This window comes from Lissotriton helveticus, chromosome 5_1 (assembly GCF_964261635.1).
Source record: "Lissotriton helveticus chromosome 5_1, aLisHel1.1, whole genome shotgun sequence".
Lineage (NCBI taxonomy): Eukaryota > Metazoa > Chordata > Amphibia > Caudata > Salamandridae > Lissotriton > Lissotriton helveticus.
In genome coordinates, this window is record NC_136065.1 from 1,401,687,841 (window position 1) to 1,401,711,570 (window position 23,730).

Consider the following 23,730-nt stretch of genomic DNA (forward strand, 5'->3'; position numbering starts at 1 on the left):
TGTAAGCCCACCGTCCTTTTAATGCAATTACCCAAGCCATTGACGTTCCTGGAGAGAACCTTAAGGTTAATAAGGTATCGACTGTCCCCCAGGCGCGTTCCCATCTACACTTTGGCCTTCCATGCGTAAGGGAACCACCCCACCCCATACAGCCAGTCCACACCAACAGCGGCAGAGGCCCTAAGTACTGCATAGAACCTGCATAATATATACAACAAACAAGATTTGAACATTCCTGATAGAACTAAAATAACTTCCCATATCCAGATCCCCCAAAACCCTGCTACCCTACAGGCGGGTGAAACCACCACCCACCTCCCCAACTCGCAGAGTGCCTGTCGCCCTAAACTACATAACTATTTAGGAGGGTGGTGGGTGCTGAGTAAAAAGCACATTGCCCCCAACTTCCGACATATCCCCAAGACCCTCAGTCCTGATTCAATCCTGGCAACCATACGCCGTGTCATCCGCCACTAATACTCCCCTGTGGGTAGTGTCTCGTACACATAGTCCCAGTTTCAAAACGGTGGAGGAGCTGCTCCTCACCTGACCCCTCAGAACGTTTTACCTGCCATCGTCTTATTCAACATCTCAAGAATGTCTCAGTCTGATCCCTGAGCCCTCTGTATCATGGGGTCCTCCTGCCAATCTTTCTGGCCCCTCCGTCGTTCCCGTGGACGAGTGTGTGGCCCACTGAGCGCCAGCCCTCCAGCCACTCCTAGGCCTCCACAGCCGTTCCGAAGTACCACGTCTTCCCCTCTGCGACGACTCTAAATTTTGTTGGGAACATCATGGCGTATTTGATGTCCTTGTTGCGTAGTTCCCTTTTAACAACCTCGAAATCAGGAAAGAAACGTATCACCAAATGTTCGTGTTGCAAGTCCCCCGGTGCCCTTGCCGCCTGGAGGATTGCATCCCTGACTCGATAGTTGAGGAGACATGCAATGATTGTTCTGGGTGGGGCACCAGGCTTTGGTTTGGGGACGGGCACCCTATGTGATCGTTTGATCGTAAAATGCGTATAGAGTGTTGGGGGCTTCAATTGGTTAAGGATGAGCTTATCCAGGAACAGGTCCACGCTTGGTCCCGAAGTCCATCCGGGACTCCGACCACCCGAATGTTTGTTCGAGCACACACTTCTTGGTCCTCGAGCAGGGCCGCCATCACCTCAGTTTGCTTCGTGAGAGTCCTGACCTGCTCCTCAAGACTTTTGGTGCTGGTTTGCAAATGTGCGACGTCCTTCTGCGTAGTGGCTACTTTATCCGCCATTTTATGGAAGACGGCCCGCAGGAGATTCACCTCCGTCGTTAACTACGTCCAACTTGAGTTCAGGCGAGTCCTTGAGATCCGCAATCGCCGCCATGATTGCCCCCATAGATAGCTCAGCTGCACCCACTGAACGCTGCTCCTGGGCTCCAGCTACCGGTTCAGGGACGGCGTATTTATCCATTTTGTTCTTCTGCATCACAGAATGTCCCTTGGGCTTTATCAGGGGTATCCAACGTCTACACCAATGGCATCCCCTTTGGGCACCCCGATAGTGGGCACCCACCCACAGAGCCCTCCGCAGATCCACTCTCCCCACCGCTAAGGCAAACACTGGTTACTGCACTAGGAACATGCAGCTCCTCACATCCGTTGCAGAGGGGCGCCACAGGATCACACACTCCCGTTCTCTGGTTGTCTCTGGTCACAGGCCTGTATAGCCAGGTAGTGGCACTGGAAACCTTCAGGGTCTCTCCCTAGCAAGTTAGCACTCAAGGCCTGATTCATGGAAGGTGCCCCAGAGCAGTAGCCAGTCTCTCCTCTGGGCTTACAGGAGACTCCACAATCTGTCGCCCTGCACTCCCCCAGTCGAGGAGAACTGACCTCCGGGTCCAGCTGCTACATCAGCGATACTGGGAACAATCAAATCCCCGGTTGCACAGCTTTGGTCCCAGTTTCGGGACTCCGGTCTGGGCCGCCCCACCCACACAGCAATAGGTCTGCGGGCACCTCACCACCACCTACCAGGGGCCAGCAAGATCACTATGGCCGCTGTTCTCTTCCCGGAGCGCAGTTGCGCTGTTGTCCACCAGCCTGCACCAAAGTTCTCCCCTCCTGTGGAGTCCACGGACGGGCACCTTAGACGCGATCCTCGCTCCCATCCGCAGAGCTTCAGGCCCCTTCTAGGCCACAGCAGTCTCACGGCGGTGGTGGCCGCCCGTTGCACTGACAGGGTCTCGCACTTCCCCGATTAGCCCTTTGGGGTCTCTGTCCCCTTAGCAGGACGGCTCGCCAGCAGGAACAGATGGCTGGACGGATTTCAGCTGGGATTATGGGCAACAGAGCTCTGCTAAGTCACCGCCATTTTACTCGGCTCCTTGGCCACGCTCCCTATTCGTGCGATTTTTAAAGAATATTTTTAGATTTCAAATCTCCACACTTAGAAACTTTGTGGAAGAAAATCGTCAATGTTATTCCATGGAGGAGAAACAGGTTATCGGTTCACAGGTAAGTTATCAACTCTGGGAGTTAAGATTCTGGGGTTAGACTCTGGGGTCCCCCAGGGTCAGTGATGCACTCTTGTTACACCCTCAGCTGCACTAGGGCGGCCTGGTGCAGAGTGTTGAGGCCCAGTGTTATCCAATGGGGTATGGGGGCCTCCGGTTGGTGGCTGCTGGCAAGCAAGCCACTGGGTTGTGGGAGCAAAGCTCCTAGTGTTTAGGTCAGGGCAAATGGGGAAACAAAGTAGCACAAAAGGTGCACCTTCAGCGGCACTGAGGCAGCGGGGTGCAGTGTGCTGTTTCAACGGCTGGCGCGCTGTGGTTTCCAATAGAGAACCTCCGATTTGCAAAAGCATGACCGGCAGAGAGACTAAGGACTTCTGGGAGCGACCACCACTTCGAGTGGTAAGTTGGGAAGTTCAGGGTTGGTTAGGCACCGTTGGTTTGGCAACTCAAGGCTATGGGGCGTCGGGTGCAGGGTTACTTTTGGGGTCGGGACCACTCCTGTTAGGTGGGCCTTCTGGAATGAGGCTGCAGGCGTTTGCTGGAGGCTTGAGGCAGGTCAGGAGTCACCAGATCTCGGTTCTGGATTGCCAGGTGACCTCCTCGCGGTGTTTTTCCACTCGAGCTCGGGCCGGGTTTGGCGGGTGCAGAGTGGTCTGGATTCATGGTTTCTGGCTGCTGCCAGAGGTTGCAGTTGAACAAATCCGGTGTTCACGGGAGAATCAGTCTTAGGAAGTGCAGGCAGGCAGGTTGCTGGCTGCCGAATACACCAGGATTTCGCAGGAGCAGGTTCAAGGGGAGACAGGCCTGTAGGGCTGGGTCCAAGTCAGTGGGCGTCTTCCTCTTGTTAGCTGGCTGCACGGCTGTTCGGTCCTTATTCTTCTTTTCTTTTCTTCTTGTCGTTTCTGGATCTGAGGAAGCAAGGTTCAGTGTGCCCCCTAAATAATAGATTTAGGGGTGTTTCTGGTAGGTAAAGGGCAGGGACCAATGGGTCCCTTCCCTGGGGTGGGTGTGCACCCCCTATCGTGCCACCCTTCAGTGGGAGGGGACAGGAGCCTGTCACTGGTTGGTTGGGTCCCCCATCCTCAAGATGGTGGGGACTCCGAGTAGGGCACACCTCTTTCCCGGACTTGTTTTTCCAGCTGGGTCTCCCGCCCAAAGTGGGGGGTAGAACCAGTGGGGACCAGTTGCTGAAAGCAGCAAATGGTCTGTGGAGGCTCACAAAGGTGAAATGCTTTTAAAGCTTCCCCTTCGTGAACCCTGCCAATCCTGGGGGAGGAGGCTTGGCACCTTGTCCCAGGGTGTGCTTTGTTTCAGGCCCCCGAGAGCAGCAGGCTCTCTACCTAGATGTCCAGAAACATGTCTGTTGTTGGCAGCCTAAGCAGCCACTCAGTCGGGTCACTAAAAGTTGGTTGAGTTTCATGGGGCATCTCGAAGATGCCCTCTGTTGTGCATTTTACATTGAATCCCACTCTGGCATCAGTGTGGGTTTAATTTGCTGAGAAGTTTGATACCAAACTTACCAGTTTTCATTGTAGCTATTATGGTGCTGTGGAGTTCGTAATGACAAACTCCCAGCACCATATACTCTTAATGGGAGCACTGGACATAAAATGCCCAGGAATCGACTTGGGCACTGTTGGGGTACAGGGCTCATGCACCTGTACCCTCACTACTGGCATAGTGCACCCAGCTAGAGGGGTGACTGATCTATGCCAGGGCATTGGTTTGGAGGCATGGCACACAGGAATGTGTGCCATTTCGACTCTTCACTTTGTTCTGCACCAAGACACGCAGCCTGCAAAGGCAGTGTGTGAGTGTCAGGGTACAGGACCTCTATGGGTGGCACATTAACCCCTTCCATGCGGCCGCGATTCTGCGTCTGTGCGGCAAAATCGCGAGTGGGCGGGTTTATAACGGCCCCCAGCCGTCATCAGCACACGAGCCCCGTAGTGCATGACTGCTGGGGGCCGTCATCAGCATGGAAGGGGTTAAGTGCTACAGCCCTTGGAGGCCTTCTCCTGGTCAGAGTGCCCTGGGTACCTGTAGTACCATTTACCAGAGGCTGACCTGTTGCCAGAGATGCCAATTGGGTGTAGGCTTAAATGCAATTTTAGGGAAGGAACGAAGGCCCTGGGTACCTGATTAGCAGGAGACCAGGGCCACTCAGTCAAAGAACATCAGCAATTCAGCAAAAAGTGGGGGCATGCCATGCAGAAAGAGGGCACTTTCTCACACCCCTCAACTGTGGTTCACAACAGTCTTAGAACTGACAATAGTCCCACATCAAAAGCCTCCTCTCAATTCCAGCCTTCTCACACATAACCATGAAGAAGTCAGACATCAAAATCCCAGGGAACTCAATCTAGCGATTTGGCTCCTGAAGTCAGAGTTTGACTATCTCAACTTGCCACCAGAGTGCATGACTAGTCTTAAGGAAGCACGAAAGCCTACTACTAGAGCATGTTATGCTGCAAAATAGAAAAGGTTTATTGTATATTGTAATAATAATATTGATCCACTAGATGCCTCTACTCAAAATATCATTTGTTACCTTCTGCATTTACAGTGTGCTGGTCTAACATACACTTCCAATTGCTTGCATCATGCGGGAGGAACAGCATATTTGCAAAACAGGCAACATCTATCTTTGTTCAAAATTCCAGTAATTAAAGCATTTATGGAGGGCCTTCAAAGAGTAATACCACCCAGGGCACCAGTTTGTAATCTGAACATTGTGCTTACTTGGTTCATGGGTCCACCTTTTGATCATTACACAAGTCATTTTTTGATCATTACACAACAGTCATTTACAGTTTCTTTCATGGAAAGTTGCCTTCCTCATTGCAGTCACTTCATTGAGGAAAGTTGGTGATCTACAAGTGTTAACAAATGTTGGACTTGGCCCTTCTGGCGGCTTCACCCCTAATCTTTTTGCTTTTAGTATGTGATCTGTGTTAGTGATTTTTGGGTCTCTGCGCACTGTTACCCTGTGTCCCAGAGTAAAGTGCGTGCATGTAGTGAGGCCGGCCTGCCCTCCCATAGGAATGCATGGGGAATGTGTGTGTCCATGTTAGTTCCTGATGTGTGGAGAGTGCAGGCTCGAGTTTGGTATGTGTGAACTCGTGAGAGTGAATGCTGCGCAATGGTATGTGCGGCTTGTATGTGTCTAGTGGGGAAGTGCCACTTCTAGACATTGACGTGTGTGTGCAGTGAGGGTGCTGGAGCGTGATTGGCTGGAGCTGGCTGGCAAGCCTGGCTCCAGGAAGTCTGGATGGGTCTGCCCAGGAGTGAGTGGAGAGATCAGCCTGAGTGATGTGAGGGGGGCTGCACCTGGTTCCTGAATGGGGCTGTGAGGGAGGGCTGCACCTGGTTCCTGAATGGGGCTGGGCTTTCCCCACACAATGCTGGCTCCGCCCTCTGTGGTGCGTCGAACGACCCTAGCCTCCCTAGTGAATGAAAGGGGTGGTTGAGCCATCAAGGGTGCTCCAAAACCAGCTGCGACTGGTTTCTCCCCCACCCTGCACCTACAAACAAAGGGTTTCACAGTATAAGAAGGGTCTGTATCCCCATGAATGTTGTTCTCTTCTAGGATCCTACCAGAGGGGGCTGCTGCTGTTGCTGGGGCCAGGAGGACCGCCACTTGGAGTGCCTCCCTACCTGGAGGCCCAGTGAGCTGTCTCTGGGCCCAGCCTTGCCCCCCTGCCTGCCTTCAGAACCTTGCTGGAGCTTTGCTTTTGGCCCATAGCGCTGTGAGCGCTTTATTCTTGCCCCTGGTGCCTTGGAGCGCCTTGTTCTGCTGCTGGCGCTTAAGAGCGCACTATTTCGCTTGTAGCGCTTGGGGAGCGCTTTATTTGTCAAAGCCGGTGCCCACCCGGCATTGGACCCGTTTTGCCGATTTTCGACACGGCTGCCCGCGCCGCTCATTGCCCCTCTTTGGTTGTGTTCGGGCCCGCCTCGATGTACTTATTTACAAGCCGAGCCGGTGCCCACCCGGCATTTGCTTAGTTGTCTCCCCCGCCGCGCTGCCTGCGCCGACCCGGAAGTGGTTGACAGGCCGCCCAATCCTAGCGCGGCCCGACCGAAAGTCCCGCCCCGCAGCCGGGCAGCGAGGCGACGTAGGGTGCAGGCGGGGCTCCATGGTCAGGAGGAGAGCCCCGCCGTCCCAGAGAGAAGTGCCGCCGTCCGCCTGGCTCCCCGAGTACCGGGAGAGCCCAGCAGAGGAGCCGGGCTAGCGGCCATCTTGGCGACGAAAACTACGACTTACACCGCTGGTCTGGTTGCTCCAGACTGGCCCTTGCTCCCCTGAAAAGGAGCACCCGCGCTGACCTTGCTGGTCCGAGTGAGAAGCTTGCATCGATTCCTGCGTGGCTTGCTTTAGCCAAGGCCTGTTTGCTCCAATCAAGTTGCCGACACCGCCATCAGCGAGAGCCTTCGTGGGACAGCTCGTGATCGACTCCTGGACGTCCTTGACCTCTTAGTGTCCACGTGGCTGCAGAGACAATCTTCACTTCTTCACCTGTTTGCACCAGACATTGCCTGGTTCCATCCTGGTTCCACGGTAGTCACTGGCTAGTGACTTTAAACATTGTCCCCTCTGCTTTCAGGTCTTCACCTCTTCAAATCCACCCTTGGATCCACCGGAACTCTCCTCGACGACCCGCCTGCAGCATCTTCAGCTCCAAGCACCATCGACCTGCGTGACGAAACCCGACACTACTTCGCACCTGTGCACCCGCTTCCTGTGGGTGAGGTAACTCAGCAACGCCGGTGTTCCCACACTGGTATACACCTCTAGTGCTTGTGTCTAAAGTTTTATCCTTGTAGGTCCATCGGAAGGTTCCTTAAACACTAACTTTGTAACTTTTACGCACCATTGACATTGCATTGGTGCATGCGTGCGCTTTAAGCGCTGCACCCGAGTCCCGCGGGCCTTTCCCGACTTCATCACTGCTAGTCCCGAGCAGCTCCAGCGATTCCCCAGGCCCTAAGCCTCTTTCCTTTCCCCATAGGGGTTCTTATACCACTATTTTAGTATATGGTTTAGGTGGCCCCTAGGGCTCATCCATATTGTGCAACTTTTGTATATTTAAACTGTGTTTTGTTTTAACGCATTTGCTTCTGTGCTCATGAAGAGTATAGGGGATATTTGTAGAAATAAATCTATATATATTTTCAATATATATCTGTGTGGTGTCCTTTCATTTGATATTCAAGGGGATTGTGTATGGTAAAACAGCTTGCTTCACATGCCTTTACAGAGTTTAGCCTAAGACTGCTTAGTCCATGCTACCCCTAGGATAGCTTGTCTATAAGGTTGACTTACAACCAATCATCATAAGGGTTGCTTGGCATGGTACAAGGTGATCACTAGAACTAGTGAGCATCATATACCAGGCCAACTTTTCACATTGCTGAGCAGCGGATTGGGATTTGAGCTTGCTGTTGTTTTACCATTACAATCTTTGAGAGTATCATTTGAAAGATCATACAGGTACCTGATAGGTACACTAAAACAAGACTAGTATACTTAAGTTCTACTGAACTTAGTTGTTGTAGAGGATAGGGAGTAGCACACCCTGACTACAACTACTAGATAGGTTTAGTAGGTAAACACCAGTGTAGGTAGATTGCAACATATCCACCCACACTAGAGCAATGTCTGGAGCAGAGGGATCCACTGGACCTATCTCTGTTGAGAGTGACCCTCCAAGGGCACCATCCAAATTTGCTATCTTTAATTTTAAAGAATTGAGGCAGCTGTGTTCCTTAAGAGGAATCAAAACGGGTCCTACCCCTACAGCAGATCACCTCAGAGAGCTTTTAGAAAAGTCTGAAGCTCTAAAGACCTCCAAACCAGGCCCCTTAGGGACTGGAGATGGAGGCTCTCCCTCTGAAGATAACACTGATGTCCCTGTCATCCAGATAGATGAGGAAAACCAGGTCACTGGAGATACTCAGGATGAGGAAGAAGAGGAAGAGGAGGAAAGTGGGTCTGATGATGAGAGAAATAGTCAGGTGTTAGTCAGCAGGCTTAACCGGACTAACTTAAGCCTATTTGGGACTGAAAGTGGGTCCAACCCATTCAGACCCCCGAGTGGACTTAACCAGGAGCAAAGGAGGAGGAGGAATCACTCAGGTGAATCCAACACCTCCCAAGCTTCTAGAGGTTCTCATGGTCACTCCAGAAGGGGGTTGACTAGCCCTTAGAGAAGGGAACATGAGGCCAAAATGAGAGAGGCTGAACTTAGGATCCAGAAGCAAGAATTAGAAGTTGCCCTGGCCAAAGAGAAACTTGCTAGAGCAAGGCAGCCTAGAGAGAGTGGATTAGGATCCACTGGTCTGGTGGCACCACTATCCCTAAGGATAAAGACAGGTCCTATGACAATAGAAACCTGAGTAAGATTGTGCCCCCCTACAAGACTGGGGATGACATCCACAAATGGATGACTGCACTTGAGAGAGCCTGCAGAGTACAGCAGATCCCTCAGGAGCAGTGGGCAGCAATCTTGTGGCTCTCCTTTGAAGGTAGAGGCCGAGACAGACTCCTCACAGTTAGTGATGGGGAGTCTAGAAACTACCTGGTCCTGAAGAGTGCTCTGATTGATGGGTTAGGCTTAACCACTGAACAGTACAGGTTAATGTTCAGAGACACCCAGAAGACACAGACTCAGGACTGGTCTGAATTTGTTGAATGTGCCACTAAGGCTCTGGAGGGCTGGTTGCTGGGAAGTAAGGTTACAGACTATGAAGGGTTGTACAATTTACTGATGAGATAACAGATTTTAAATAACTGTCAGAACCAGCAGTTGCATCAACGTTTGGTTGACTCAGATCTGACCTCTCCCCAAGAATTGGGAAAGAGGGCAGACAAATGGGTTAGAACCAGAGTTAAGCAAAAGAACCAGAACCAGGGTGGTGACCAAAAGAAAACAGACCAGAAGGGTGGGGAGCAGAAAGCTAAAGACCAGAAGTCTTCAACAGGGCCCCAAACTAATACTGAGGGTGGGTCCCAAACTTCCAAGAAGAAGAAGAAAGAAGGTCAAAGAAAACCCTGGTGTAGTACATGTAAAAACACCTCTCACTGGACAAGTGAGTGTAAAAAGGGTGGAGCCCCCAACACGGCAGCCCCTAAGGCACCTGCACCCAATAGTACAGTCAGCAGTGTTGGTCCACAAACTAAGGGGGTAGTAGGTATCACCTTGGGAACTGAGGGAGATTCTGGCCTAGTCAGAACCCCTACACAGGCTGTTCTGATTTGTGATGTGGGGATTGATTTGTCCACTACTGTCAGTCCCAGTAATCTGGGCAAGTACAGGCAGACGCCTTTGATAAATGAAAAAGTGGCTCAAGCATACAGGGACACATGTGCCAGTGTCACCATGGTGACACCTAGCTTTGTGGACCCTGGACAATACCTACCAGGTGATAATTACCTGGTGACCAATGCCAGCAATGTCACTACTACACATAGTGTGGCACTTGTTAACTTTTCCTGGGGAGGGGTAACTGGCCTAAAAAGAGTTGTGGTTAGTGCGGATCTCCCAGTAGAATGTTTGTTGGGCAATGACCTGGAGAACTCTCTATGGTCAGAAGTTGAGTACAGGACTCATGCAGAGATGTTAGGGATATCATCACATGTCCTTGCTGTGACCCGGTCACAGGCCAAAAAGTGCCTCTCTGAACCTCAGATCTTGGATCCTGGAACAATGAACCAAGTACCTTCCAAGAAGAACAGGAGGGTAAAGGCTGTGCCTTCCCAACTGCCTACAAGTGAGGATCAGCCTTCACAGGAAGATGATCTTGAGACCCCTGAAGGAACTGTCCTTGAAGAGCTTGAACCTGATCAGGTTGAGTTTCTGGGGACAGGGGGACCTTCTAGGGCAGACTTGGGGCAGGCTCTGTTAACCTGTCCTTCCCTTGAACCCCTCAGACAGCAGGCTGCTGCTGAGGCTGCTGGGAATGCTCATGGTACCCATAAAGTATATTGGGATGATGGGCTCCTTTATTCAGAGGGTAGAGACCCCAGGCCTGGTACAACCAGGAGGTTGGTCATACCTCTGCAATTTAGGGGCTTCCTTCTTACATTGGCCCATGATATTCCCCTAGCAGGACACCTAGGCCAGAATAAGACTTGGGACAGGCTTGTCTCTCACTTTCACTGGCCTCCAATGTCTGAAGATACCAAGGAGTTTTGTCGCTCCTGTGTAACCTGCCAAGCCAGTGGCAAAGCAGCTGGTACCACAAAGGCTCCCCCTTATACCACTACCTGTGGTGGGGGTGCCCTTTGATAGAGTGGGGATTGACATTGTAGGTCCAATGGATCCCCCTACAGCATCTGGGCACAGATTCATACTGGTGGTGGTGGACCATGCCACCAGGTACCCAGAGGCAATTCCACTTAGGACCACAACAGCTCCTGTTGTGGCCAGGGCCTTACTTGGAGTTTTCTCCAGAGTGGGGTTTCCTAAGGAGGTAGTATCTGATAGAGGTGCCAACATCATGTCAGGATACTTAACAGCTATGTGGAAGGAATGTGGTGTCAACTACAAGTTCACCACTCCCTATCATCCACAATGCAATGGGCTTGTTGAAAGATTTAACAAGACCCTAAATGGTATGATCAAAGGATTACCAGAAAAGCTCAGGCGAATATGGGACATCCTTCTACCCTGCCTTCTGTTTGCTTACAGAGAGGTCCCACAAAAGGGGGTTGGCTTCAGCCCCTTTGAATTGTTGTTTGGGCACCCTGTTAGAGGACCCCTGTGTTTGGTGAGGGAAGGATGGGAGTTACCTCTCAAAAAGCCCAAGCAAGACATAGTGGACTATGTACTTGGTCTCCGCTCCAGGATGGCTGAGTACATGGAGAAGGCATCCAAAAACCTTGAGGCTAGCCAAGAATTACAGAAAGCTTGGCATGACCAAAAGGCCGTCTTGACTGAGTACCAGCCTGGACAGAAAGTATGGGTGTTGGAGCCAGTGGCCCCAGCAGCACTCCAAGACAAATGGTCTGGACCCCATACTATCATTGAAAAGAAGGGAGAGGTTACCTACTTGGTGGACCTAGGAACTCCCAGGAGCCCCACAGGGTGCTCCATGTTAACAGGCTGAAAGCATATGTTGACAGGGCAGACATGGGCTTGCTCATGGCTACAGATGAGGGGCAGGAGGAAGAGAGTGACCCTCTCCCAGACCTGCTGGCTCAGAACTCCGAGGATGGGTCAGTTGATGGTGTGGCCTTAGATGGCAGCCTCACTGAACATCAGCAAAATGAATGTAGACAAGTTTTGCAGTCATATCGACATATGTTCTCCCTGACACCCAGTCAGACTAACTGGTGTACCCATGTGGTGGACACTGGTGATAGTCTACCTGTGAAAAACAAGATTTACAGGCAACCTGACCATGTTAGAGATTGTATCAAGACTGAGGTGCAAAAGATGCTGGAGTTAGGTGTCATTGAGCCTTCAGAGAGCCCCTGGGCTAGCCCAGTGGTTCTGGTCCCCAAACCTCACACCAAAGATGGAAAGAGAGAGATGAGGTTCTGTGTGGATTACAGAGGACTCAATGCTGTCACCAGGACGGATGCACACCCAATTCCAAGGGCAGATGAGCTCATAGACAAATTGGCTTCTGCCAAGTATTTGAGCACATTTGACTTGACAGCTGGCTACTGGCAAATCAGGTTAGCTGAGGAGTCTAAGGCCAAGACAGCATTTTCTACCCCAGGTGGGCATTACCAATTTGTGGTGATGCCCTTTGGTTTGAAAAATGCACCTGCCACCTTCCAAAGGTTGGTGAATCAAGTCCTTACTGGGTTGGATGACTTTTGCGCAGCATATCTGGATGATATTGCGGTCTTCAGCTCCACCTGGGAGGATCACCTGGTCCACCTGAAGGAAGTGCTAGAGGCTCTGCAAAAGGCAGGCCTCACTATCAAGGCAACCAAGTGCCAGATAGGGCAGAGTTAAGTTGTATACTTGGGCCACCTTGTAGGTGGAGGCCAAGTTCAACCACTGGAGAGTAAGATCCAGACCATAAAGGACTGGTCCCTTCCAACTACCCAGACTCAGGTCAGAGCTTTCTTGGGCCTGACTGGGTACTACAGGAAGTTTGTTAAGAACTATGGGTCCATTGTGACTCCTCTTAATGATCTGACATCCAAGAAGATGCCCAAAAAGGTTCAGTGGACAGTAAACTGTCAAAAGGCATTTGGTGACCTGAAGAAGGCCATGTGCTCTGCACCTATCCTGAAGAGTCCTGACTACTCAAGAGAGTTCATTGTCCAAACAGATGCTTCTGAGTTGGGAGTGGGAGCTGTGCTTTCACAACTTAATGTAGATGGTCAAGACCAGCCCATTGCTTTTATTAGCAGAAGGCTGACCCCCAGAGAGAAACGTTGGTCAGCCATTGAGAGGGAGGCCTTTGCTGTGGTGTGGGCCCTGAAGAAGTTGAGACCATACTTGTTTGGCACTCACTTCAAGATTCAGACCGACCATAAGCCCCTCTTATGGCTTAATCAGATGAAGGGTGAAAACCCCAAACTGCTCAGGTGGTCCATTTCCCTACAGGGGATGGACTTTACAGAGGAGCACCGGCCAGGGACTGACCATGGTAATGCAGATGGTCTCTCCAGGTACTTCCACTTAGAACTTGAAGACACAACTGGTCAAGGTTAGTCTAATGTCCCTGCGTTTGGGGGGGGGGGGGGTTGTGTAGGAGAGTAGGGTCTGCTATCCTATGGTCACCCCAAATGTTTGCTTTTTGCTTCACTAGTTTATGACTTAATGTGGCTGTGGGCCTGCTAATCAGACCCACAGCCTGCTGTTATCTCTCTAAATCTGAAAGAGACACGTTAGTATTAGATTCCTTACCTTAGAATATCCCCAGGCGTCAGACTGGATCCGGAAATTTTTGCGTAGCAGTACCCTTGCGCGTCAGTAGGCGTCGTCTGCGGCTCCGCGTCGGTGTCGTGGGCGCCGTGATGACGTCGTCGGAGTACTTAGACGCCGCCTCCGCGTGCTGACGTCAGTTCTTCTTTTTTCCGCGCCAGCAAGCGCAGATCTGGAAAAAGCAGTAACCCTAGTCATTTTTTGACTAACTTTTTTGATCATTTTTGATTGCTTTTCGAAGTCTCTCGACTACGAACGGTGCCGTAGGGATGCCCGGCTTCGAGCACTGTGACGATTGCGACCGTCTGATGTCGGTCACGGATCCTCACCGCGTGTGTTTATCTTGTTTGGGCGTCGACCAGGCCTGCTCCGACTGCCGGGCCCTCGAACTCCGGCAGTCGTTCCCGCGCCGTGAGAGGTCCCGATCCCATGGGAGGTTGAGGGACAGGTCGCGGGCTCGGAGCCACCACAGCTCCGAGAGTAGGCCGCACTCCTCCGGGTCGAAGTCGTCGTCAGGTAAGAGGCACAAGAAGTCCAAGCGGCGTCATCGCTCCTCGGACTCCCCCCGACGCTCGCGCGATGCGGCCAGGGGGTTCGGGTGACACCGCCCACGCGGCTCCGTCGGAGTCGCGGGCGTCGCGTGCAGCTCCACACCCTCCGGTCCCTGGGCTGAACGTGACGCCGGAGGAGATCGAGCGCTTCCTCATGGCCATGAGGAAACGCTCTCCTCCGAAGGGCTCCGCGGACCTGTCTGGGGGCCCTAGCGGGTCGGCGGCTCCGCCCCGACGCCGTCGGGTGCTTCGGCCCCGATGCCTTCGGGCCCGGCGCCGAGGGGTCCAGTTGTTCCGACGCCGCCAGCGCCTTCGGGCCCGGCGCCGCAGGACGCCGCTGGTCCTCCTTCGGCATCTGGTTCGTCGCCGGTGGATCTGACGACCTCCCCGGCGTCGGACCCTCAGGTGTCGCCTCCGGCGCCGTCCTCTGGCGGCGCCGGCCCCGGTCCTGCCTTCGTTCCTGTTCAGCCGTCGGAACGGCCCCGATGGGCGCTGCTCCAGACGTCGTTTGGTGAATTTCACTTTTATGAACAGGCCCCATTGGTTGAGAACCCTGAATTTCAGGAGATGGGTGATGAAGAGGACTGGGAGGGGTCTGAAGACCCTCTGACCAGAGAGTCAGTCTCATGCGGACTGGACAGGAGACCTGGGGGAGGCCAGTGGCCTGGACACCTCTCCAGACACTCCAGACTAACCTCCTCACTGAGGTCCTTAAACCGCAGTCAAGCTCGGCTGAGCCTCTGCTGCCCTTTAATGAGGCCTTGAACGACGTTCTTCTGGGCACTTGCCCGTAGATAAGAACGTGGCCAGACGCCACCGCCCAGCCCCGGGCGACCCATGTTTCCTGTCCTCCCACCCTACCCCCGAGAGCCTGGTCATCCAGGCCTCCAATTCCCAGACCGCATTCCCGTCGGCCCCGCCGGACAGGGAATCCAAGAGGTATGACCAGTATGGGAAGAAGATCTTCTCCTCCCTTAGTCTAGGCCTGCGGTCTTCCAACACCACCTGCCTCTTGGGACGTTACACCCACTCCACTGGGATAAGGTCGCGGAAGTGCTGCCAGAGTGTCCGTTGGAGGTACGGGCCAAATTCGGCCAAGCCCTTGTGGAGGGCCGGGATGCAGCCAAGTATTCCATCAGGTGTGGGCTGGATACCACCGACTCGCTAGGTAGAGCGATGGCAACGACGGTGGCGGTCGGACGCCACGCCTGGCTGAGGTCCGCCAACTTCTCGGCAGATGTCCAGAGCACACTCATGGACATGCCGTTCGATGGCCGTCGCCTCTTTGGCGACAAGGCAGACCATGCGCTTGAGCGCTTTGAGGACTCCAGGGCTACGGCCAAGTCCTTGGGCCTCTCGGGCCAGCGCCAGCAATCGGCTGCCTTTCACTACTTTCGTGGCCACGGAAGGGGTGCGCCCACACGCGCCGCCAGCCACGCTCCACAGGGCAATACCCAACGCGGTGGCGGCCGTGGGAACCGCCGTCCGGGCGGTCGGGGGCAGCGGCGAGGTCAGTCCACACCTTCCCCCGAAGCATCCGCCTCAAAACCCTCCTAGTCCGTGCTTTCAGGCCCATGTGGCGCCAGTGGGGGGCAGGGTTCGCCATCACCGCCTCCACTGGCGCACTGTCACATCGGACAGGTGGGTGCTGCAAATCGTCCGAAGGGGCTACTCCCTCCCCTTCGAAGCGACTCCTCCAGCCATGCCACCGCAGAACCACCGTGTATCGGGGGATCATTTGCGACTTCTGCAGGAGGAAGTCACGGCCCTCTTGGCCTAAGGGGGCCATCGAGCGCGTTCCTGGGCCAGAAGTAGGGTGTGGTTGCTACTCACACTACTTTCTGGTACCCAAGAAGGGCAAAGGGGGCCTACGCCCTATCTTGGACCTAAGGAACGTCAACGGCTTCCTCTGGAAGGAGAAGTTCAAGATGGTGACACTAGCTCAGGTTCTGGCTGCCCTAGACCCAGGAGACTGGATGGTAGCGTTGGAATTGCAGGACGCTTACTTTCATATCCCCGTCCTGCCTGCCCACCGGCGCTACCTGCGGTTCATGGTTGGCCACGAGCACTTTCAATTTACCGTGCTCCACTTCGGCCTTACCAGCGCCCCACGGGTGTTCACAAAGGTGATGGCGGTGGTCGCAGCTCATCTGCGCAGGTTAGGGGGTTCAGTCTTCCCCTACCTCGACGACTGGTTGTTGAAGGCGGGCTCGCCCCAGACAGTCGTCAGCCACCTCCAGACGACGGCAGACCTCCTGCACCAGCTGGGGTTCTCCATCAATGTGCCGAAGTCACACCTGTGCCCCTCTCAGAAGCTCCTCTTCATCGGAGCGGTTCTGGACTCGGCGCGGTTTCGGGGCTCTGATTCCCATCTTTCAGACGTTATCCCGGGTTTCGGTCAGGTTGACGCTGCGGCTTCTGGGGCTGATGGCCTCCTGCATCCTACTGGTGCATCACGCCAGGTGGCGGATGCGGGCTCTGCAGTGGGACCTGAAGTTTCAGTGGGCCCAGCATCAGGGCAACCTGTCCGACCACGTCCTGATCGCGGAGGGCACTGCGAGACAGCTGCAGTGGTGGCTTACGGACCGCGATTGGGTCAGCGGCAGATCCCTCTCCCTTCTACAACCGGAGCACGTAGTTGTGACGGACGCGTCCCTCCAGGGCTGGGGAGGCCACATGGGAGAGGCGGAGATCAGAGGCCTCTGGCTCCACATCAACCTGTTGAAGCTCAGGGCGATTCGTCTAGCACTGAAGGCATTCCTCCCCTCTGTCCTGGGGAGTGTAGTGCAGGTGTTCACGGACAACACCACCGCCATGTGGTACTGCAACAAACAAGGCGGGGTGGGGTCGTGGATCCTTTGTCAAGAGGATCTTCGCCTTTGGCAATGGCTGGAACGCCAGGGCGTGACCCTGGTGGCTCAACACCTGGCAGGTTCTCTGAACGCCAGGGCGGACGAGCTCAGCCGTCGGTGCATGATGGATCACGAATGGTGTCTGAACTCGGACGTGGCGCAAGGCCTCTTTCAGCGATGGGGAGAGCCTTGGTTAGATCTATTTGCCACAGAAGAGAACGCGCAATGTCATCAGTTCTGCGCGTTGGAATTTCCAAGGTGGCACTCGCTCGGAGACGCTTTTCGTCGCGAGTGGAGTTGCGGTCTGTTGTACGCCTTTCCGCCTATACCACTTCTGCCCAGAGTGCTGAAGAAGATCAAGCGCGACCGGGCCCAATTCATCCTTGTGGCTCCGGACTGGGCGAGAAGGTACTGGTATCCAGAGCTACTCAGTATGTCAGTCGATCCCCCGGTTCGTCTGCCTCTTCAGGAGGACCTTCTGTCGCAGCAGCAGGGGACGGTCCTCCACCCGAACCTGTCCAGTCTCCACCTCCATGCTTGGAGATTGAGCGGCGACAGTTGAGGCCATTTGACTTGCCTCCTGAAGTTTGTAACATCATTCTGGCATCCAGGCGTCCCTCCACAAAGTCGGTATACGCCTGCAGGTGGAACAGATTTGTGGCATGGTGCACAGCAAAGGCTGTGGATCCCCTCAATGCCCCTCTTTCTGAGGTCCTTCTCTTCCTTCTTTCTCTTGCCCAGCAGGGCTCTGCTCTGGGCACTATCAAGGGCTACCTTTCTGCCCTTTCAGCCTTTCTCAGGCTGCCTGGTCAACCTTCTTTGTTCAAGTCCCCTGTTGTTAACAGATTTCTTAAGGGCATATCACACATGTTTCCTCCTGTTCCGTTTGTGATGCCTCAGTGGGACTTGAACCTGGTTCTTACATTTCTGATGTGCGCTCCCTTTGAGCCACTTCACAACTGTCCTCTTCGCCTTCTGACTTTGAAGACTGCTTTCCTGGTTGCCATCACCTCTGCCAGGAGAGTGAGTGAGCTCCAGGCCCTTTCTTGTACTCCACCTTTCCTTTCTGTCCATCCGGACAAAGTGGTGCTGCGTACCAAACCTTCTTTCCTGCCCAAGGTCGTCACGGCCTTCCACATCGGGCAGTCTATCACCTTGCCAACCTTCTTCCCGCCACCGCATCCCTCTAAAGAGGAAGAGCGGCTCCACCGTCTGGACCCAAAACGTGCGCTCTCATTTTACTTGGATCGCACACGCCAACTCTTTGTTGGTTACGTGGGCGCGAAGAGGGGGGAAAGCGGTGCACAAGAGGACCATCTCTCGGTGGATCATCCTGTGTATCCAGGCATGCTACTCCTTGGCTAGGAAGGAGCCTCCTGCTGGATTGCCGGCTCATTCTACCCGAGCCATGGCGACTACCACTGCCCTGGGCAGGGGAATGCCCTTACAAGACATCTGTCAGGCAGCTACGTGGGCATCGCTGCACACGTTTGCAAGACACTACTGCCTGGACAGCCAAGTCCGGAGGGATGGCTTCTTTGGCCGTTCCGTCCTCCGGGACTTTCTGGTGTGATTATTGGTTCGCAGACCCACCACCGGGGTTGGTATTGCTGGGGTATCTATTCTAAGGTAAGGAATCTAATACGAACGTGTCTCTTTCAGATGCACAAGTTACTACTTGTGTAACGATATTTCTGTAAGAGACATTAGTTAGTATTAGATTCCTTACCGACCCACCCATCCTCCCCGTTCTGCGAACCAATATCTAGGGTTAGGGTTGTCCCCTTTCAGGGCCCTAGTTTCAATGGCACCAGTGTTGGTTTTTAACATGGCTCTGCGTTTCTGGCGCGGAAAAGCTGTGTCTAAGAACTGACGTCAGCACGCGAAGGCGGCATCTAAGTACTCTGACGACGTCATCACGGCGCCCACGACGCCGACGACTGACGCGGAGCCGCAGACGACGCCTACCAACGCGCAAGGGTACTGCTACGCAAAAATTTCCGGATCCAGTCTGACGCCTGGGGATATTCTAAGGTAAGGAATCTAATACTAACTAATGTCTCTTACAGATATATCGTTACACAAGTAGTAACTTGTGCATCAATGCCAATGCACATTAGGTGCATTACAAAATTGGAACTGGTTCACCTTATTGGCCCCTGTAACAGTGTACCCCAGGTACCCAGGGCATAGGTGCTTCCAAGGCCTACCAGGGGCTGCAGCACGTATTGTGCCACCCCTGGCCTGGCCTCCATATTTGACACAACTGGCTGATCACTCAGCTGGGGTAAGTCGGTGTAACCACCCCTTAGTTAGGTATAGTATGCCTATATCTAACCTAAAATGGACACATATGTTCCTATCAGCCACTCCTATGGAAGGCCTCATCAATCCTGGAGGCAGAGTGCTTGCAAATATGTGAGATGGTGCTCTGGCATGAGATGAGCCTGTCTACAGCTTTCGGAACCAAGTCCTTTAGCTGTTCCATGATACTGCCATACCATATACTCTTAAGTGCATTATGAACCTCACGGTTAAATGCTATCTTTGGTTTGGCTTTATCAAAACATGTCGAGTAAGGTGTCATACGAATTGGAATACTACCCCCTCGCCAGTTCTGGTGACGGGGGTAGCATTCCACCCTTCTAGAGGGACACGACATGTACATAACCTGAAACCCGGGTAAAGTTAAACATGAGCCTCAGCATCACAAAATGGATGCTGCCACCACAGACATAAGTCTGACCTCCTGCTGCTTGGAGTCCTTCCAGCGAGGGCGGCTTGGACAAAGGGTTTCCTGCCTTGGGAGGTGCTAGCACCACCCCAGACAGGATTTTGTGTATTGGGTAGGACAGGGCTGAATAGAATCAGACATGCCTGGGGCACACAAGGTGTCCCTGTGCATATGCCAGTTCAAACCGGTGCTGGGGCTCTCCAGCCCCAGTCTTGGCGCGAAGCTGGACAAAGGAAAAGGGGTGTAACCACCCCCCTTCCTGGTCCCACCCAGAGGAGGGACCTAGCAGGTAATCCGGCCCCTAGATTTGGAATAAGAGTAGGAGCTGTGTCCCAAGAGTTCAGATCATCCTAAACTCGACTTGAAACTAAGAAGAAAACTGGACTTCGACATTCTGCTGCACAGAAGACTGAAGAGAATCTCCCTTGTGGCCAAGGAGTGACCACCCTGTGAATACAGGCACCAACCAGCAACTCAACGTCTGCTTTGCCACCGCCTCCCGCCGGAGCCCGAGCCCAGAGCCTGACAAGACCCAGACTCCCAGACATCTCAGAGCCCGATCCACAGTCCCTGAAAAGAAGAGACCCGTGGAGGCACCGAGAGACGTTGGACCGAACATCTTGGAAGACCCCCGAGAAGCTGACTGCGCAGCACCCGAGGCACCCTCGACGCTGTGCTTTGGGGTTTGAGAAGCCCCGACACCGAGCGGCATTTGCACCGATCAGCCCCCCAGCATCTCCACGATCTGCGTGGGGCCCTTTTGCACTTTGCCACTCGACGCGCCATCCCGGCCACTTACCACGTGGCTAGCGGCCATCTTGATGACGAAAACTACGACTTACGCCGCTGGTCTGGTTGCTCCAGACTGGCCCTTGCTCCCCTGAAAAGGAGCACCCGCTCTGACCTTGCTGGTCCGAGTGAGAAGCTTGCATCGATTCCTGCGTGGCTTGCTTTAGCCAAGGCCTGTTTGCTCCAATCAAGTTGCCGACACCGCGATCAGCGAGAGCCTTCGTGGGACAGCTCGTGATCGACTCCTGGATGTCCTTGACCTCTTCGTGTCCACGTGGCGGCAGAGACAATCTTCACTTCTTCACCTGTTTGCACCCGACATTGCCTGGTTCCATCCTGGTTCCACGGTAGTCACTGGCTAGTGCCTTTGAACATTGTCCCCTCTGCTTTCAGGTCTTCACCTCTTCAGATCCACCCTTGGATCCACCGGAACTCTCCTCGACGACCCGCCTGCAGCATCTTCAGCTCCAAGCACCATCGACCTGCATGACGAAACCCGACACTACTTCGCACCTGTGCACCAGCTTCCTGTGGGTGAGGTAACTCAGCAACGCCGGTGTTCCCACACTGGTATACACCTCTAGTGCTTGTGTCTAAAGTTTTATCCTTGTAGGTCCATCGGAAGGTTCCTTAAACACTAACTTTGTAACTTTTACGCACCATTGACATTGCATTGGTGCATGCGTGCGCTTTAAGCGCTGCACCCGAGTCCCGCGGGCCTTTCCTGACTTCATCACTGCTAGTCCCGAACAGCTCCAGCGATTCCCCAGGCCCTAGGCCTCTTTCCTTTCCCCATAGTGGTTCTTATACCACTATTTTAGTATATGGTTTAGGTGGCCCCTAGGGCTCATCCATATTGTGCAACTTTTGTATATTTAAACTGTGTTTTGTTTTAACGCATTTGCTTCTGTGCTCATAAAGAGTATAGGGGATATTTGTAGAAATAAATCTATATATATTTTCAATATATATCTGTGTGGTGTCCTTTCATTTGGTATTCAAGGGGATTGTGTATGGTAAAGCAGCTTGCTTCACATGCCTTTACAGAGTTTAGCCTAAGATGTCCTAAGTCCATGCTACCCCTAGGATAGCTTGTCTAGAAGGTTGACTTACAACCAATCATCATAAGGGTTGCTTGGCATGGTACAAGGTGATCACTAGAATTAGTGAGCATCATATACCAGGCCAACTTCTCACACCTACCGGTACACAAGGGTATGCTCACAATGTTTTCGGATCCAGTCTGACGCCGGAGGATAATTTTAAGATCAGGAATCTACCGCTAGATCGTCTCTACCAGAAAAGGCTCTGCCGAAGGTAAGTAACTTGCACTACACTTAAAAAAAATACACAATTTGAGAATGGGTTATGCTGCAAAGTTATGCTAATTAAAGTTTCTTTAATTTAATTGCTTGACTGTTACTCTGTTTAAGAAGTCAAAGCACTTTAACTAAACTTAGCGGTAATATGGATCACTGGTTGCATATGTGTTCAAAGTTGTTTTAGGCTGATGCCTGTGCTCATGTTTTTGCAGGGATTTGGCATAGAGAGAAAGATCCGTCAAGCTGGTGTTATTGACTAACATCGACAAAGCACATTACCTAATCAAGTACGATCAATCGAGGGGTGTACCGAAGAGGAAAAAAGATCTACCTACTTGTCCCTCAGAAATTCTGAAAAACTTATTCTGTGTAACTATTACACCCATTTTAACATCTTCCATGTTATGTTTAAGATCAGAAATTGAAGAAACCATTTTTTTAAAGAAATTATGCACAGTTGCTGGTGGAGAGTTTAAAGAGAAAGCCTTATAGTATCAACATTTTAGAAGCTTTATTTGAATGGTGCATCCTACGCAACTGGTATCTGCGCATCTTCTTTGCCTGTGTAAATCGAAACAGTTGTATTATAATAAACCCTATGAAATTCTGCACTGACGTGTGTCATCCACCGTAATTCTTTCTGAAAAGGTTTTTCAATGCCATAGCTCCCTGTGTTTTTTTTCTGCAGTTTGATAATACATTTTCCTTGTGAAGTCTGCGTTGAGGACCACGTAAACAGGGTTGAATACATAGCGTATGTATGTTATACATACGTGTATATAATTATAGCGTATACGTACGTGTGGATAATTACTTGCACCCCAATTCCTTAATCAATTCAAGGCCAAATGTCAGAATGTTTCTTTTCCAAGCTCCAATTTAGCCTTATGAATTTTGATAAAACAAAATGTTGAATGAGTGAAAGACTTGTTATGTTTGTTGAAGTACTCCACGCTTTTTGGGGGGTTTTGTGATTTATTTTCTCTGTGGCTGTTTGATAAAGTGCAGAATTTCATATGGGTTAAGTGCCATCTGTGTGATAATTTAAATAAAGATATATATATTAATACATGCACAAGTTTGCTGCCTGGAACACTGCAGCATTAATACCCTTTTTGTTTTTTACTGGTTTAAAAACTGAGTTAAAACATCAAAGTCTGTGCCTGACAATACGCATGGTTTGCAGCGGCACCCAGCATATTGTAAAGAATTGCTTCAGCTTTTGATAGTTGAGAATATTTGCATCAAGGTGACAGATGGTGCCTACATGGTTTTCAGGTTTTTTTCTTTTCTGTTTTTCCCATCTCTTACTTAAGTTCTCCAGTTACACTCATCAAGCAAAGAAACAGAATAGTGTAAGTATTTTAACCAAAAGATCAGGAATTATTTTCTCTGAATAGAGGCTCTCTATTTTATTATTTTCTTTGTCCCATTCCTATTTCCCTCTGTTCAAGGTTTCTGGGAGATAGCATTATCTTTGTAAAACAAACATTGCTCTCTCCAATTTTTCTGTTTAATGGCAAGGAATGGATTAAAGAATAAAGTTTTACCAATAATTTTGAATAAAAATGTTTTTGCATTTATTTTTGTAAATGTTACACATTAAAAGTTATTTCTGACTGGAAATAAAAATGCCTTTTTCTAACTCAAAGGTGTATTAACAATTTAGTGAAAGTAACATCTGTGTGTGCAAACTTTCAAGTGTTTTAGAGCAGGTTGGGAAAAACAATGAAAGGAAGGGCAAATTTGTGTTAAATCTGACTGCTGTAGATCCATGTACCCTTTTTCTGCATGGTAGTTAGATATTTTTTTTTACACAAAACTTGTTCTGCTGATGCAGTATTAGCAGTCCCACCAACCTGTAAGAGAATGTGATGTGATTGGATGATTTTATTAGAGGGCTCATTCATCTTGAGATGCATTTTGGTGCTCAAAACGATATAGTGTAAACACGGACTAAAAAGTAAAGGATAAGCATCTAACAAAACAGGGAGCACACAGCAGAATAACATGTTCGAGGCATATGAGCTGCAGATTCTACACTTTGCATTAGATCGCAACCTGGTGTTGGGCTCGGATGATTGCATGTGTGAGAAGTTGG

The 23,730-nt window shown here is 51.7% G+C and overlaps 1 protein-coding gene across 9 annotated transcripts in view; it reads left to right on the plus strand.

The window, feature by feature from the left end:
* The window catches only part of CSDE1 (cold shock domain containing E1), a 1,051,746-nt gene extending 1,028,548 nt beyond the window's left edge, over positions 1 to 23,198 (plus strand). For 8 of the 9 annotated variants that reach the window (XM_078644375.1, XM_078644374.1, XM_078644378.1 and 5 more), the window contains one exon: positions 21,842 to 23,198. In XM_078644375.1, coding sequence (XP_078500501.1) covers positions 21,842 to 21,889 — 48 coding nt within the window. In that variant the 3' untranslated portion in view covers positions 21,890 to 23,198. The remainder of the gene's footprint in view (positions 1 to 21,841) is intronic. The other variant, XR_013594894.1, reaches the window with a different exon arrangement.
* The last annotated feature ends 532 nt before the right edge of the window (positions 23,199 to 23,730 follow it).